The following is a 16,119-nucleotide window of genomic DNA, read 5'->3' as shown; positions in this document are numbered from 1 at the left end:
AATTAAGACAGAATTGCAGGTTTATGCTTCAAATCTCTAACAGGAAATGGAAGAATAAAGATGAACTTACGTGAACCATTTCCCCAGCTCAATATACATTAAATAATTACAACCTTGTTGCCAAACAAAATTTACCCAGAAATTTCTGACTGTCCTTCTGCAGATATTATATAAACCTTCCACAAAATAAGGGAGTGATAACTTCTATCTGATGAAAAGCAGGTTTCTTCTGGGAGGAATGCAACATTTTTTCCATATCCATGGGAGTAAAGCATAGATATCATTGGAAGGAAGAAATACATATACATAAAATATATACGATATATAAGATAGATATATAAGATATTAAGCACTGGAAACAGATCAAGTGCCTTTGGTTATACTCTAAGTTGAAAAATAAACTAAACAACTTCTCCAGCAGCCTGACAGCCATACCATGCAATGCTGAGGCTGTACAAAGCCTATAAATCACACTCTAACTGATTCACCACTGTTCTGTCCCCATGTTTGCTGTTGACCACTATGAGAAAACCGTTCTGGTCTTACCTTCCTTGCTGCAGCTTGTGTGCAATCAAAGCTTATTAGAGTAATTGATCTAGATAATACTGTCTTGAGCTGATAGATTTTACTTGCCACCAAGTCAATGCAAACCATTTTTATAAGCAAAAAATATGAACAGAAATTATGATAAATGACATGGGATTGATAAAAAGTGATGCAATGCATCATAACCAAGTAATACAATTGATTTTGAATCACTCAAAGCCTTTGAAAAAATAAGAGTGTCTAATTGAGACATGTGCCGCTGTCTGCCCATTGTTGAAACAAATGGAGGAATTTCTGGAGGAAATTTTGCAGTCTGTTTTTGCAGGAAGTTAGGTTGGCTGGTTAACACAATCCCTTCCAGCCATTGGTCTCTCAAAATCAGAATCATTTGTGCATTTTCTAACCATAAAAAGAAAAAGAAAAAGGTTGTCTGCCAAACTAAAGCTAAACTAAGTCCACAGAGGTCTCTCATCACATTTCTGTTGTATACATTGCATAAATAACAGCATGATTCCATGGATAGGACCTTAAAAGCAAGTAGATCTGCATTCAATTCATGCCATCTACTACATGCCATTAGTGAATTGCAATTCCTAGCTCTAACCTGTGCTATTAAATAAGTTTAACATTGCTTGAGTATGTTGGTGGAGCACTCTGAGAGGGAGCAGCATCATTTAAAATTTAGGTATTAGCTAGACTCCTGGTCTAACATCCTAGGAGACAATGTTTCCCTCTATCTCAGTGAGATCTATTCCTGCTATACAAGGTCTTCAGCTTCTTTCCAGAATAGACATGCCCAATAGCATTGAGTGGGTACTGCTTTGTGTTTTGTTTTGGTTTCCTTGGCTTACTGCCTCAGTCTTTGACATGCTCAGCATCTGGTCCCATGTCACCGTCTCCTGAGGGCTTTGATGTTCGTCGCTCCACTAACTCCTAAGGCTCTTTTCCCACCCTGTCGTCGACACTCCCTCACGCAGCAGGACGTCGTGCATAGCTGTGCTCTATGGGTTTGACATCATCATACTTGGGATGTATCACACAAAGTCCCAAGCAGGCTGATGTCAGGCCCAAGATGGCTGCATCCTGTGTCAGTTTACTTTGTGCTCCCAGATTGGGTTTCTCTGCTCATGGCTTTTTAACAGCAGCTTGCTCCATGGCAAAAATATTGCTGTGAAAGGAAGTCCCCTCTAATGATGAGCTGTTTTCACCCGAGCAAAGTAGTAACTTTTTATTTCTCTCCCTGTTTCCTTTCTCCCATCGCAACAGGTGAACTTCATTCTCTTCATTTGCATAATCCGTATCCTAGTCCAAAAGCTGCATTCCCCAGATGTTGGACACAATGAGACCAGCCAATACTCGTAAGTCCTAGACTTTTTCAACCATATTGTGTGCCTTTTGGGAAACCTGTTTGACTTTTCGTTCATCACTGCATGTGTCTGCACTGATCAGAATCAAGTATTTGTTATTTGAATAAGCTGATCAGAAATCAGAAAAAGGGGCATTTGCTAAAACAGATGAGCATGTTTTATATCAGTTTGAACAGACAGGTGAGAAGGCTTTCTCCTGCGATTAACAATGAAGAAGTGAGAGCAACCATAATTATAATTTCAGTAATTCAATCCTTTTGTCTTCACTGTTGAAAAGTAGCACTGTCTCAGAAATTTTGCTTGACATAATGCTTTTATTCCAGGGATGTGAGGTGACCTTAATAGGGCTTTTTATAATTAAGAACATGCAAATAAAATCAGTGCTGTTTCAGTGGCTAAGACTGGTCTTAGCTGCAGTATTTTGAGACTGCGAGTCTTGTGTTTATCTGCATTAATTTATTCTGGCTTTAATGTGAATGAAAGTTCAGACCAGAATATTTTTGACTCTTGCCACTGTCCTGGCTCAGCTTTCCAACTGTCCTGGATATTTATTAAATGTTTCTTAGAAAAAAAAATGAGAAGATAGAGGTCCAGTGTCTGCATGGTCACTGCTCATATATCTTGTATCTTTGGAGGGAGCTGTGCACTTAGGCACCCAGACACAGCTGAGCTTAGTTCATCTTTCTGCAAGATGAAAGACACTATCAATATTTCCTTAAATACTGACCAGCCTCCACACTGAGTCTTTCTCTCTTGTTATGGTAAATTATGCATTTCATCTGCCTCAAGAGAGTCTCAGATTTATGTAAGGAAATTCCAGTATTTGACCTTAACTTCTCCCTGCAGCAGCCAAAGCCAATTACCTCTTTTTCTATCATAGCACACCAACATTACCAGACTCTGTGCTTTCTTTCACCTCCCTTTATGTATTTCCAATTGGGAATTGTATCTTTGTACCCCCAGGATTGCAACAGCTTTGGCCAGGTACATAGATTAAATCAACATATTGAAATATGTTCTAGTACTAAGGAGCAGCCTGGAGCAGTTGGCTCCCATTCATCTCAGTAGAAGTGCTGCCAACATGCATTGGAAGGGTTATGCCCAGATTACCTCAGAGGTCATGCTGAGCTTTGGGTTCAGGGCTTTGTACTTCACATTTTCCAGTGAAGTGGGAGCTGCCAGGAAAGCTCTCTTTGCCTTGTAAACAAACATAGCACAAACTGGCAGTAAGTAATGCAGACTGGCCAGCCAAACAGGAGGTACTCCTGAAGTATAAATAATATCTACAGTTCCTCACCTTCCTTTTCCACCTGGAAGAAAAAAAACATCCAAGTTCCATTAGGCCAGGAATAAGTTGCTCGCTTATAGGTGTCCAAGCTATGCAAGATGCTTTAGAACGTTTGAAATACTTGCCTGGACCTGACACATAGGACCCAGGGCCTACGGGAGTCTTATACCCTCTTACAGTGGCAGCTGGCCACCAGCCAGATTCTGTGGGGCATCTAGAAGTCTCTGTTGACTGTATTGACTATAGCAGGACATGGAACACCACACTTTCCTCTGGAAATGAATACTGTGTCCCAACCTGAAGGCTGGATCCCATGGAAGTTCTCTTATGGTCCTAAGTTGTAGACAGCTATCTATATAGACATCTGGTGTCCAGATAAAAGTCTTTTATAAATACCATTAGGCGTGTGATCTGCAATTTTAGGTACCCAGATCCTTTTACATGTCATTCTCTTACTACCTGAAATGGTGCTGCTGGCTTCAGTGGTTTTACTGCAGGACCAAGAGATCTTAGCAAAAAAACATGCCACTAACGATATGTGTGTGTTCCTCCTGCCAAATCTGAGATAAATATGTTTTAAACTAACAACATCAGGGATCTCTCATTTACATTTCTCCCTCCTTCTCTTGTTTATTTTATATGGTTTATTTTATAAAAATATGATGAGTTGACATGTTGACGGTAATGTTCTGTTCCAGCCAGTTTCAGTTTAGCTGCAGGCTGGAAATTCAGGTGTGTTGCTGACTCACTCATTAATGCTACAGACGGATAGTGAACTGGGCTTTAATGTATTGGAAAACTGTAAAAACAAGTCTCCCAAATCAGTTTTCTGAAAATGACAAACTTGCAAGAATCGGACAGCACTATTTCAGGCAAATAGAAGTTGTTTTCTGTGACAGAAATCTTGAGCTAAATTAATCTGTTTCTATTCTGTACATGTTCATAGAACAATATTACCATCAAAGTTTTCTGGGTAACTTTTCTGTTATGTGTTCAAGGATGATGACTAAAATATTGGTTCATTCTTATCCACCACAAGGAGTGGAGTAAACTCAGTGCAGACTAGTGGAGATGTGTTCTCACTAAATTACCTGTCACCATGTCAGAGAGGGTAGGTCTAAGACGTGTGTACTGTGATGGGAGTGCATGTAAGGAGGTTTTTGGCTGCGAGCAGGTGTTTGTAACCAGCTTTGGACAATCTCCCAAGCAGTTTTGCCTCCTGCACAGCCAGGCATTCACTCTCTGGGAGAAATTACACCATGACTGAAGATGATGATTCTCCTCATTGCAGCAATTAGGGGAGGAGTCTTTTAAATATCACAGGGTTAAACCTTAGGGACCTTTCCTTGAAGCCAAACTGAGATATAAAATATCGCTCAATATTCTGGGGAAGCTCAGTGCTGGGAGCAAGAGACTGTCCTGGAGTGTTGTGCAAACTAGAGGAGGGGACTCCTAAGGTGTTGCATTCATGACCTTTTCATTGCCACAGTCCAGGCCCCAGTGTTATCTGCAATGATAAAATGACGTTTTCTAATCCATTGGAGCTTGCGAACAGTGTACCTATGAATATGGTACACTAAGGTAATATCACATCAATATCCTCTAGGTTTACTGTTCTTGAAAGATTAGGGAGAGAGGAGAGATCTCTGCAAAGCCAGTGCTGATATTCACTGAACTGTTATCTGCTTAAAAAATTAGTTGCCTTCTTTTATGTTGGGAGCTGAGGGAATTAGGGCTGGGTCATACTAGCATGTGATCAGAGCTGCTTCTAGGAGTGAGGATCATGGTACCCTGATGGTCACCAGTGACAATTGCCTTGCAGAGCAAGACACCTGAGAGGATTCAGATTCTGGATCTACTCACTAGGAGCAGGGATGTACCTGCTAGTGAAGAATGCTATAGGAAAGGCAAATTCCTAGGAAGTTCCTCGGCTACCTACAGACAGTCATTTTGTCTGGAATTAGATGCACCCAGCTGCCTTTCCCTGGGCAACCACAGCCTTAATGTCAAGCTGTCTTTGGTCCAGGCTTAGGGAAAACTGAAAAGGTCTGCTGGGAGATACAGTGATAATCATCATCTGCATAAAGCTGGCACATCAGCCTTCCCAACGGGCTTATGCAGATGGCAAATAAATGAAGATGGTCTGATGTGATTGAGCCTGATGAGACTTTGGAGGTGAAGGGTTTGCAGATGGAAGAACAAGTATTTCAAACATCCCAGCTGTAGCTTCAGTTCCTCCAAGTAGTCTCTGGGACAGGGGGATGCAGGATAATGTGGGTGACCAAGGGAGCCAAAACCCCCGTAAGCATCCTGAGGCCCCCAGTTTCTTTTACTCCATCAGCTATATATTAATAATGATTATATTTAATAAATTATAATCTCTTCTCCTAATTAGATCTCTGATTACCTAGCCTGCTACCATTAAAAACTAATACTGTTCAACCCCCTCCTTTGGAGACATTCATTGTGCAAAAGCATGTTATTATTCTGAGCTAAACATACCATTTCTCTCCCAGAAGCTGTAATTTTCAGAAATCCTAAGCAAACAAAGACAGTGCTAGCTGGTGATTTAGTTTTTAGAGATGAAAAAGATCTCTGGTGGGAGGGGAAGAAGAGAGAAGGGAGAAAGAAATATCTCCATTGTAGTTACTAGTAATAAAGATGTCACATTTTATGTTGTCACCATATCTGAAATCACCAGCCATCTTCAGTCTGTGGGCCAAGGAGGAATAATGTAGGTCTACTCACTCTACTTTAGGTGGAGGCACATATATATTTATATGAGAACTGTCAATGAGGAGGAAAGCAAGCCCATGGAAATGCTCCCAGAATTATCTTTGGTTAGTTTGAACTGCCATACAGTGACTGTGGCCACCTGAGAGTCCACCTCTACATGTCATTGGATCCCACCCTAAGTTGTCGAAAGCATCCTGGGGCGATTAGGCTGTGAGGAGCTGTCTCAACACTCTCCATATCATTGTATCCCAGACACTTCTGCCTTCTGGATAAAGACAGCCTCCTGTGCTGCCTCATTGAGGCTGCTGTTGAAAGTCTGTATGTTCCCAGGACCTCAGCATAAGTGGCCCATATCACATCTCCTAAGGGCAAACAAAGGCACTTAACATGCATGATACAGGCTACACCATCAAGATCCAGGTAATCAGTAAATATGTACTGGAGCAAATTAAAGTTTCAGGGTTGCATAGAGCTCAGCTGCAGGATTTCTCATCAGCCCTTTAGCTCCTCTTCCCTCTCTCCCTATGATTCATGTTTGTCTTTCCAACAGGAGGCTGGCCAAGTCCACACTGCTGCTGATCCCTCTCTTTGGCATTCACTACATCATGTTTGCTTTCTTCCCTGACAATTTCAAAGCAGAAGTTAAGCTGGTGTTTGAGCTCGTGGTTGGATCGTTCCAGGTAAGCCACCCTTTGGGCCACCAGGTCTGTTGGCAGAGAGGAATGTAACAAAATTTACAAGGGAATAAGTAAATGTGTGAGACAGGTTTTTTACTGGACATGCCCAGTGCTCTTATACTTTTGCTTGGCCAGGATGGAAGATAATTTTATAGTTTGCCTTCTGGAATTCCAGAAAGAGATTCTCTGTCCTCATTCTAAGCACCTGAAAAGAAAATGTAACTCTGTAAGTTAGTCACCTAGGGTACTTTTGTACTTAAGGGAAAAAAGGAGCACCTCTGTTCAGTTTATTTATTACTGACATGGTGTGAGATGAGATAATTCACCTTTGGGAGGAGTGTCTTTCTGGCCATTTACAGGAGCTTAGCCTATCTTCAGTCAATTGATTTGCATTAAATTTCTCCTCTGTTAGTAAGCCAAGTCCTGCCTGTAGATCCAGCTTAAGTAGGATTCTAGTTCATTGGCATAGAAGGCGGGATCCCCATGAGGATGGGCAATGGTGATGTCCTCCACTTTAATCTCTAGAAAGCCTTGATGAAGTTTGCTTCTTAGACCACCCCGCATGCTTCACTTCAGTCAGTTCCAGGGCTGGGCTGTTAACCTGTTGTTGCATGAAATGAAGCACTTCTTAATGTATTTTGTCCCATTGCATTAATCTGTTAATCAGCTCTAACCACTTTGCTCTCACAGCCCGCAGACGGATGTGTCTGTCGCTGTGTACCATACATGTGTCAGTGACATGCTTTTTGCACTAGTGAATGAGTTAATGTCCCCATCTACATCATCATCACTTCACCTCCAGCATCTCTCCTTTGAGAGACAAATGGATTTACACTCACTCCTTGTCTTTAGTGTTGACAACCATAAAGACTAGATATAAGTTTATTTTTTTTCAGGGAAATCTGTGATTCTTAAAAATTAAGTGTTACTGCAAGGGAGATGGAAAGGAATTTTAGCACTATATCATGTCAAAGATAGTCTGACCTTGATGATGTAGTAGTGAGCATGTTTAGATCTCCTGAATTTCAGTTGACAAGACCAAGCAGGAAAGCTAGGTCTAGTGTCCCATCCTTTTGCCTCTAATTCCCCAATTTGAATGACCAAGTGCCCCTCTTTGAGCTGAGCTGGCTGTTGATGGCTTTAAACACCATTCTGGAACAATCTTTGAACTCACATCCATACATACATCTGTTGCAAGGTACCTTAACCAATCTAGTGCAGTCAAGTGGTTTCTAACGGGCGCCTTAGCAGTCCCCCAACAATGTGCCCTTTTTCCAAGGCTGCAGTGAGTTTGAGAGGTGCTAAAAGCCTGTTCTCTCCTTTCCCCTAGGGATTTGTGGTGGCTGTTCTGTACTGTTTTCTCAACGGGGAGGTAAGATCAACAGTATTGTTTGGTTATGTTCACAGCTAAGACAAATTGAATGATAGTGGAGAGCGGATTAAGAAGTGTCCCATTCCTGATGTTACCATACTGGGAGGAAGCATCCAAGTCAAATCACTGCCTCCAGAAAAAAACAACTCAGCCATTTGCCTGGCAGTTTCCAGCACAATTAATAAACATATCAAGACTATTGTGTGCACAGTAGGGTTGCTGCTCCTGAGTCTGTCTTTTACTCATGAGATAGCATAAGCAGAACTCCCATCTGACCATGCATAAACCCTTATTCAAAAGGACCACTTCAGCAGGGAAGGCTAAAAGCCATCTTTTAAGTTGTATTTATGTTCAGTACCTCAATGAATCCTCCACAGAATCAGGCCCACTGCCAAAGTGGAGGCTCATTAGTGCAGTGATATTTTTGTACCATGCTCCATCTGTCCATAAGAAATTCAGCAGAGACTGATTATACTCATATCTAAGGCTACCAAGTAGGTGTGAGCAGCCAAAACCTTGGAGCTGCTGACAGCTGGAGCACTTTCAGCTCAATAAACTGATCAAGGGCAAGAAACAAAAAGCTGTGATCTGGGTTTGCACTCCAGCTTCTTAGGGAGAGGAGGGGTGTCCAGAATCACAAAGCCCTCTCTTACAGTTCTGATGCTGCTTTCAGCCACGCTGATGCCATGTGCACATTACACAGTGGCATGCAGGCAGATAGCCCAGCTTCAGCAGAGACCTTTGCCAGTAAGCCTGAGCAGAGCAGGGCAGTACCACACAAACTTATGAATGATCCAAAATCAATACAGGCATTGACGTGACTTGTTAGGCACAGACAAGAGCCAGGTAAACATGTTTCTACCTCACAGGCATTGATCTTACCTTTCCCACAATTCCAGTTCTGGGGTTTGCATCCTGGTATTGTACTGTTCCTGTGCTTGGTGATCCCACAGACCCTCATAAGCAGCTGGTTTATCTAATTCAAACTGTTATGTATAAGTTTGAACTGGAAGGCTGCAGGAGGGGACAGGGATGGTGGTCAGATTTGTTCAGGATTTGAATCTGAACAGTGTCAAAGAGATGACATCTGTAAACTCCCTGAACAGGAACAAGTGGCTTATATCAAAAAAGCACAGTTGAATGGACAGCTTTACAAACAGTCTATAACTAAATCATTTGTATTTGGACAAAAACAGGGCAATGAAAAAAAATGTATACTCAAAGTATAGTGTATGTTGCCATTAAAGTAGTCTGGCAGCTTCACTGGATCAGCTATGAAACTCCCTGTGCTCACCTTTCTGGTGAAGCTCGGATTTCTGATTCCAGATGCTGTCTGGAGTGTCAGCTCTCTTCTACATGTCTGAAAGTTCTGACCAGGTTGAGTTTAGTGACCTTTATAAGATAATTCTTGGCCCCTCAGTAGGTGGGTTGCTCATGGCTGCTCACACAATCATGCCAGAGCAATAGGAAATGCTCCCCTCTGATGACTTTATTGCCTTTCCACCACCTAGGTCCAAGCTGAGCTCAAGCGGAAGTGGCGGAGGTGGCATCTGGAGCGGTTCCTGGGTTCAGACATGAAATATCACCACCCTTCCCTAGGCAGCAATGGTACCAACTTCAGCACCCAGATCTCCATGCTGACCAAGTGCTCACCAAAGACACGTCGGTGCTCTGGCTTCCAGGCTGAATTCTCTCTGGTGTGATGGGGAGAGCCTCTCCAAGAACTGAGCATCCAAGTGACAAACTCAAAGACAGAAGAATCCCCCAGGAATCAGTGATCCAATGACAAATCCTTGTGAATTGACATGCTCCGCATGAGCCAACAGAGGACACAAAACTGGAAGAGCCACTGGCATCCAGAACAAGTTCAGACAAGCCAGGAGGGAGAGAAATACTTTTCCTCTCCCTCTTTTCAGACCTTTCACTCTAAGTTTCAAGCCCTCAGGGGTTGATAACTACAAGTAAAGGTCCCAGTCACTTGAGGAGAGCCTGGGAGATCTTGAAGTATCATAAACAATGAAGTACAGGTGGTAAGGGAGAGGAGAGACTGAGTCCTCGGTGGCTTTACCAGAACTGGCATCTCTGAAACAGATAAAATTGCACTTTTAAAAAAATGAGCCAGTACAGGAGAGAAGGAGACAAGAAGAGGCAAGAGGTGGGGGGGGTGGGAGTGTTGGGAAGCCAAACATACGAATGTGCCAAAAGTTCTATTGATAAGAAGTGGCGATAAGGTACTGGAGACAGAGTCAGGGACATGAGAAGAGATGGGAGGAACTTGAGCAGGAAAGGGAGAGACCAGTGCACAGCGCTTGCCTCTGCATTGTACGTGTGTGATGATTAAGCTGCAGCACCAGGAAAGACCCTCAGAGAATACCACAGTGCTGCAGTGTGTGTTTGCTAATTGCTCACCATCCTTCTTAGCAAAAGCTCTCTAAGCACCCGTGGGTGCCCTCTGGAAAAAGGTCGCTGAGGAGGAGCAGCGTGAATGCCCTTCTCTGCACTACATTCATGACATCGTGTTTTGTTTGGTTGTTTTCAATGAATAGGTAACTCAATTTGCATGTATAAAATGCAGGTACAGATGCCAAAAGGAGAGCACGGCTGCATTTTTCATTCTTTTGAAGCTCATCCATAGATCTTGGTGCATTAGCGCACACAGGGTCACAAGGGATCAGGGGAAAACAGCTGGTCTGTAATTCGTTTCCACTTACTTAGCACACACTGCCAGGGAAGGGAGATGTAGAACCCTGTAATCCTTAATTGAATAAGACCTGCCACTCTCCAGATGAAAATATTAGCTTCACAGCAGCAAACAAAATTGCTTTCATCAGAGCAAGTTTGTCTCAGCACAAAACTGGCACTCCGGGAGTCAGGAAGGAGTGAAGGAGTTATTGAATTGATTTCTTCTTTGCCTTTTGAGGGGAGCTTTTATCCTGTGATAAAAGCATTGTTAGATCTTTAAGACATGCATGTGTATTTTGCCTCTTTTCTGGAGGCCTATTAATGTCCCTATAGGGGCAATCCCTATTTGAAGAATGTGCATAGATCCCGTTAAAACCAAGGGAACAGTGATTTTTTAATTTTTCTTTTCTTGGTGGATGGGCAAAGGAGAGGTGTCCAAACAATATGCCAGGCTGGTGGCTTACAGGGCATCAGATGTCCCTTGCACTCCCAGGCATTTCATTTGAGACAATCCCCACAGCCCCAAACCCAGTCAGAAGATAGCACAGATGTGGATTGCCCATATTTGTGTCCCACCCAACTGCATCAAAGAGGCTTGCACCAATTTTACATTGAGGGTGGGAAATCCCTGCCCAGCTCTTGTGTATACTTATTAATTGGGCTGTCATCCTACTGTAACATGTCCTTGTGAAGGAGAATCTGGGTCAACAATTCATGTACATGTACATTCCTCTTTCAGGGTTCAGAGGTCTCAACTCAATTTGCCAAGTGCTAACAGCACCTGAAATTCTTTTTCTTCATAATGAAATGTAGTTCATTGATGGGAAGCATGTTAACCTTGGTGGGTTTCAGGTTTGTTTTGCTTGCTTTAATCATCTGTGATTCACTGCCAACAAAACACACTGAGCCCAGGAGGAGAGTTTCAGGCTTGGACATCCAGGTCTTTTCTCAGTTCTAATGGATCAGTTATTCCATACCATAATCCTCCCAAGAGCTGTACCTGTTACCGTCTGAGTTCAATGCTTCCAAAGTATTTCTCCACATGTGGTACTGAGAGTTGCCTAGAGGGCTGAAGTCGGTAAGGGGCATGAGATACCCCAATACAACTGCTGTGAAGGGTAAACACAGCAGTCATGAGTTTTCAGTGAGCTAGATCAGATTCTGTTACAGTGTGTCTGTGGCTACCCAGCCCTCAAAACCTAAAAGGATCAGTAGATACTCTGAAGATAGTCATAATGGTCTCAATGGTCCTGGAATTAAAGAGCTGATGAGACCCCAGGCTAGTCAGATGCAAGCCATCTTGGTTATGGCGATGTTACACTGAAACTGTATCAGCAGTTAGAATCCAGTATGGATGTACCATAAGATCATCAAAATCCTCTCTTTGCAGATCTCTAATTCCAGAGGAACCAAGAGAATGCTTAAAGTTTCCCCATATTGCTTGCATTGAAGCCCTTATGCCCTGACACCCCAGGAGCAAGGTACCCATTGAAATCGCCATGAAATTCTCAGATGCAAGGACCCTCTCTCTGTTTGGTGCTAGTGCTACCCTGTGTGTGCTTTCAGACCTCGATTAGGACTCACACAGAAGATGCTGGAGATTCTTCTGTGCCTGGTTCAAAGCAAGGATTTGACATAGTGCTGCGTTTCACTGGGTGAATGGCTAGCTGCAATGAAGCTTCTGAGTGTTCTGTATGTGTAAAATGCTTCTTCTCACTGGTTCAGATTTTTGAAGCAACAACAGTGTGTGAGAGATTTGATTGATCAGGCTGCAAAGTCATTTGCACTCTTTATCTGTCATGGTAGCTATTTATGCCCAACAAAATTGGTGAGCTGCACAGGAGCACTGCCCAATCTTGTTAATGCATCCAGTGAGGTGCCTAAGGTGTGAACTTGGATCTCAGATACCAGACAACCAGATGAAGATTGAGCACAGGCCTGTTGAGCGTAAGTGATGCAGCATTGCCAGCAACCTCCTCTGTGAGATGTGAGGGAAACCCATTTTTTTTTAGGCAGCCTTGCTGGGGTAGAAGGTTCATGTCTGTGAGCCCTGAGCAGCAGGACATGTGCATTTTCCTTCTGCTCTCCACCTTCCTTTTTTTCTCCCTGTGCTTCTAACATTTTCAGGATGACCTTCTGCTTTGTATTTACAGCTTCCCTTCAGTTTCAGCCCTACGCTAACCTGTGCCAGCATCAACCATAGGCAAAAGGCAGCAAGAAGGGGCTTGCCTTTTGGAAACATGACAGGAAAAAAATTCTGATGGTTATTCGCCCATGCCACAAGGCTTTCTGCAGCCCATGAGCTTTGCCATCAGGCTATTCTGCACTGGAGCCTGAAGAGAGGATGTGTTCTAAACTGAGGGGTTCCTCCAAAAAAATGTTGACTACATTAGCATGCCAGGAACAGTGCCCCAAGGCTTCCTACGTGCAATTATTTCATCACTGAACATCCAGACACATCATTATGCTGTCAAGGGTGTTTGAGAAATTAAATGAATGTGCTGAATATACCTGCTATGACAGACATGGTAATACTAGTGATGCAGGCAGTGCAGAGCTGCCAGCCCAGCTGCGTTGGCCTCATATTTCAAGAGAACAGAGGAGTCGTTGGTTAAATCAGAGCTTTTCACTCTGGGGATATATTAGCAATCAAGTGAATGATGGCATTCAGATCAGGGTGTCTTTTAACTGCCATAGTGCTGGAATTTGGCCCAATAACTAATCATGGAATGAATCATAGAACAGTTTAGGTTGGAAGGGACCTTAAAGCTCATCCATTTCAAACCGCCTGCCATAGGGGTTCTTCCACTAGACCAGGTTGCTTCAAGCCCTGTCCAACCTGGCCTTGAACACTGACAGGTATGGGGCAGCCACAGCTTCTCTGGGCACCCTGTGCCAGGACCTCAACACCCTCAGTCAAGAACTTGTTTCTAGTATCTAATCTAAATCTCCCCTCAGTCAGTTTAAAGCCATTCCCACTTGTCAAAAGGGGGGATTCCTGCCCTTTTCAAAAGCCCCTCTCCAGCTTTCTTGCTGGCCCCTTTAGGCACTGGAAGCTGCTCTAAGATCTCCCCAGAGCAATCTCCCAGCTGAACAAGCCCAGCTCTCTCAGCCTGTCTCCATAGCAGAGGTGCTCCAGCCCTTGGAGTATCTTGGTGACCTCCTCTGGACTCACTCCAACAGGTCCACATCCTTCTTATACTGGGGGAGAGACTTCATATGCTGGGATCCGTCTTTCGTCTGTTTCAGTGAAGCCCCAAACAACAATCCAGACTGTGTTGTCCTGAACTCACACAGAATATACAATGTAGGGCTCAGGACTGACACTCTTCCTCACAAAGCACCAGCCTGACCCCTTTAACTGGTATAAGACAGGAATGACTCCAGTGAAGGCACATGCATTAATTTGCTACAAAATAAGATTAAGAGGCATACCTGGGTGTCACAGACTTTTAGGTAAGTTTGAGGATCATTCATTTAGACTCCCAAACTCCTTAAAGAAAGCAGGCTACATTCTGATCCGCAGGCACCAAAATCAGTTCATGACAGTGACTCCTGGGGTACATCAGCATTAAACTGGAATTTACCTTCAGAATAATTCCTCTGTCTTCAGCCTGGAAGTGTTTATTTATTTTTTATACCAGTGATAGATCAAACCCCTCCTGTTAATTAGTCACTGCATATTTCAGTGATTATTAAACAATTAGTAATAAGTATGGAACTATTAAAATATAAAAAAAAATGTCACAAAGTCTAGAGGTACAAGATTCAATGCTAACATTAGACTATAGGTATTTCTATTCAGCAGGGATATATATTGCTCTGTGGGCCTCTCATAAGCAAAAAGAAATGAGAACGTGACCATGTTTAGAGTTTAAAAAAGAGCAGTAAAAAAAAATTCTAGGCTGTTGCAGAATTTCAGGACATTAACTTGAAACTATTTTTTAAAACAGAAACCTATGTACATCCTTATGGCAGTTTACCCAGAAAAGCCCAGGAGAGAAAACACCTGAATATTTTACTTTATTTTCTTTGAATTTATTTTACTATTTTATTTTATTTTTCTTGTCTAGGAAGCAGTTTTGTTTTTTTCAAGGATGGTGTTAATGGAGAAAAAATAATTTTATATTAACTAATCAGCAGATTTATTTATTTCTTAATATCCCACTTGGTTCGTGTTCAGCTCAGAAGCAAAGAGGCAGCATGGTGTCTGTGTCACAGGTCTATGCAAGCAAATGGACTAAGGCCAAATCTCAGCTCTAGGGAGAAAAGTGCCTGCTGATTATCAGAAGATTGACAGTTTTAAAACAGCAGAAAGCAAGCTCAGGAGTGAGCATCACTTGACTCCATAGCAAGATTTAAAGGGCTTTGCTGAGGTTATTTTGTCTCCATTCCTTCCACCTTTACCCTAGTGTTTAAACTAGGAAAAACCTGGCAGGTTTTCAGACTAAAAGTGAATCTCTCAAATTTCAGAATGCCAATATGTGTCTTTGAGAAGTTTATTTTATACTGTCTGCACAAGTTCAACTTGGTTTGATAAATGGTCTATGGAAATACATGTTGGGTCAGAAGCAAGGAGGCTGAGAAGCAATGTTTAATCATAGAATCACAGAATGGTTTAGGTTGGAAAGGACCATAATGCTCATCTAGTTCCAGCCACCCTGCCATGGACAGGGGCACCTTCCACTGGACCAGGTTGCTCAAAGCCCCATCCAGCCTGACCTACAACACTGCCAGGGATGATTGCTGGATGATAAACCTAGATTTAACACCAAAGCCCATGTAAAACCTGTTTCCGCCACCCCACCACATCCCAGCCCCTCTGCTTTCAGGTAGGACATTCAGCTGAAGAAAGGATCTTGACTGGGGTGTTGGCACAGCCCAGGCACAGCCCTGTGCTTCCTCCCGAGGCATCCCTGCACCAATGAATGTGCCATAGTCTTGGAGATGAGGACTGCAGTCCTAAGCTCCCTGACTTGCAATGCAACTTCGCACTTTCCACACACCGGTGCTCATGGGGGCAAGGACTGTATGCTTCTTGATTGTAGACAACCCTCGAAGAGCAAGAGACCAAACTCTTGACCTAGGATACCCATATCAATGTGGAATGACTCTGCTGCTATCATTCTGAAACTAAACTGTTGTAATAGGGAAATTAAGTCCCAGACTAGTAAGTGGAGTCAGATGTCCCAAAATCATGGATTTCAATTCATTTTCTTTCTGTCAGTCAACTTTTCACCAAACCCAGCATTTACATACCTGTCTGATGAGGTATAATTACAGGAACCTGTATGGTTGTAAACTAGAGCTTTTAAGAATGAGTTTTCCAGGCCCATGGAATGTCTCTTCCACCTCCTACTGCCTGAACATCCTAACTCCTTGTTTGCTTGCATGGTGTTGCACTATATACTGAGGAACTCTGGGTTTGAAATCCTGGTTATTTCTAGCATA

At 42.9% G+C, this 16,119-nt stretch overlaps 1 protein-coding gene across 1 annotated transcript in view; it reads left to right on the top strand.

Moving 5' to 3' along the window:
* Positions 1-10,304, top strand: part of LOC101872303 (vasoactive intestinal polypeptide receptor) — a 78,984-nt gene extending 68,680 nt beyond the window's left edge. Inside the window, exons 10-13 of the mRNA XM_005150011.3 lie at positions 1,813-1,904; positions 6,488-6,617; positions 7,945-7,986; positions 9,498-10,304. Of these exons, the coding sequence (XP_005150068.1) occupies positions 1,813-1,904; positions 6,488-6,617; positions 7,945-7,986; positions 9,498-9,689 (456 nt within the window). The 3' untranslated portion in view covers positions 9,690-10,304. The remainder of the gene's footprint in view (positions 1-1,812; positions 1,905-6,487; positions 6,618-7,944; positions 7,987-9,497) is intronic.
* The last annotated feature ends 5,815 nt before the right edge of the window (positions 10,305-16,119 follow it).

This window comes from Melopsittacus undulatus, chromosome 1 (genome assembly GCF_012275295.1).
Source record: "Melopsittacus undulatus isolate bMelUnd1 chromosome 1, bMelUnd1.mat.Z, whole genome shotgun sequence".
Taxonomy (NCBI): Eukaryota; Metazoa; Chordata; class Aves; order Psittaciformes; family Psittaculidae; genus Melopsittacus; species Melopsittacus undulatus.
Note: the sequence above shows the minus strand (reverse complement) of the source record. Positions and strands in the feature narration are given on the sequence as shown.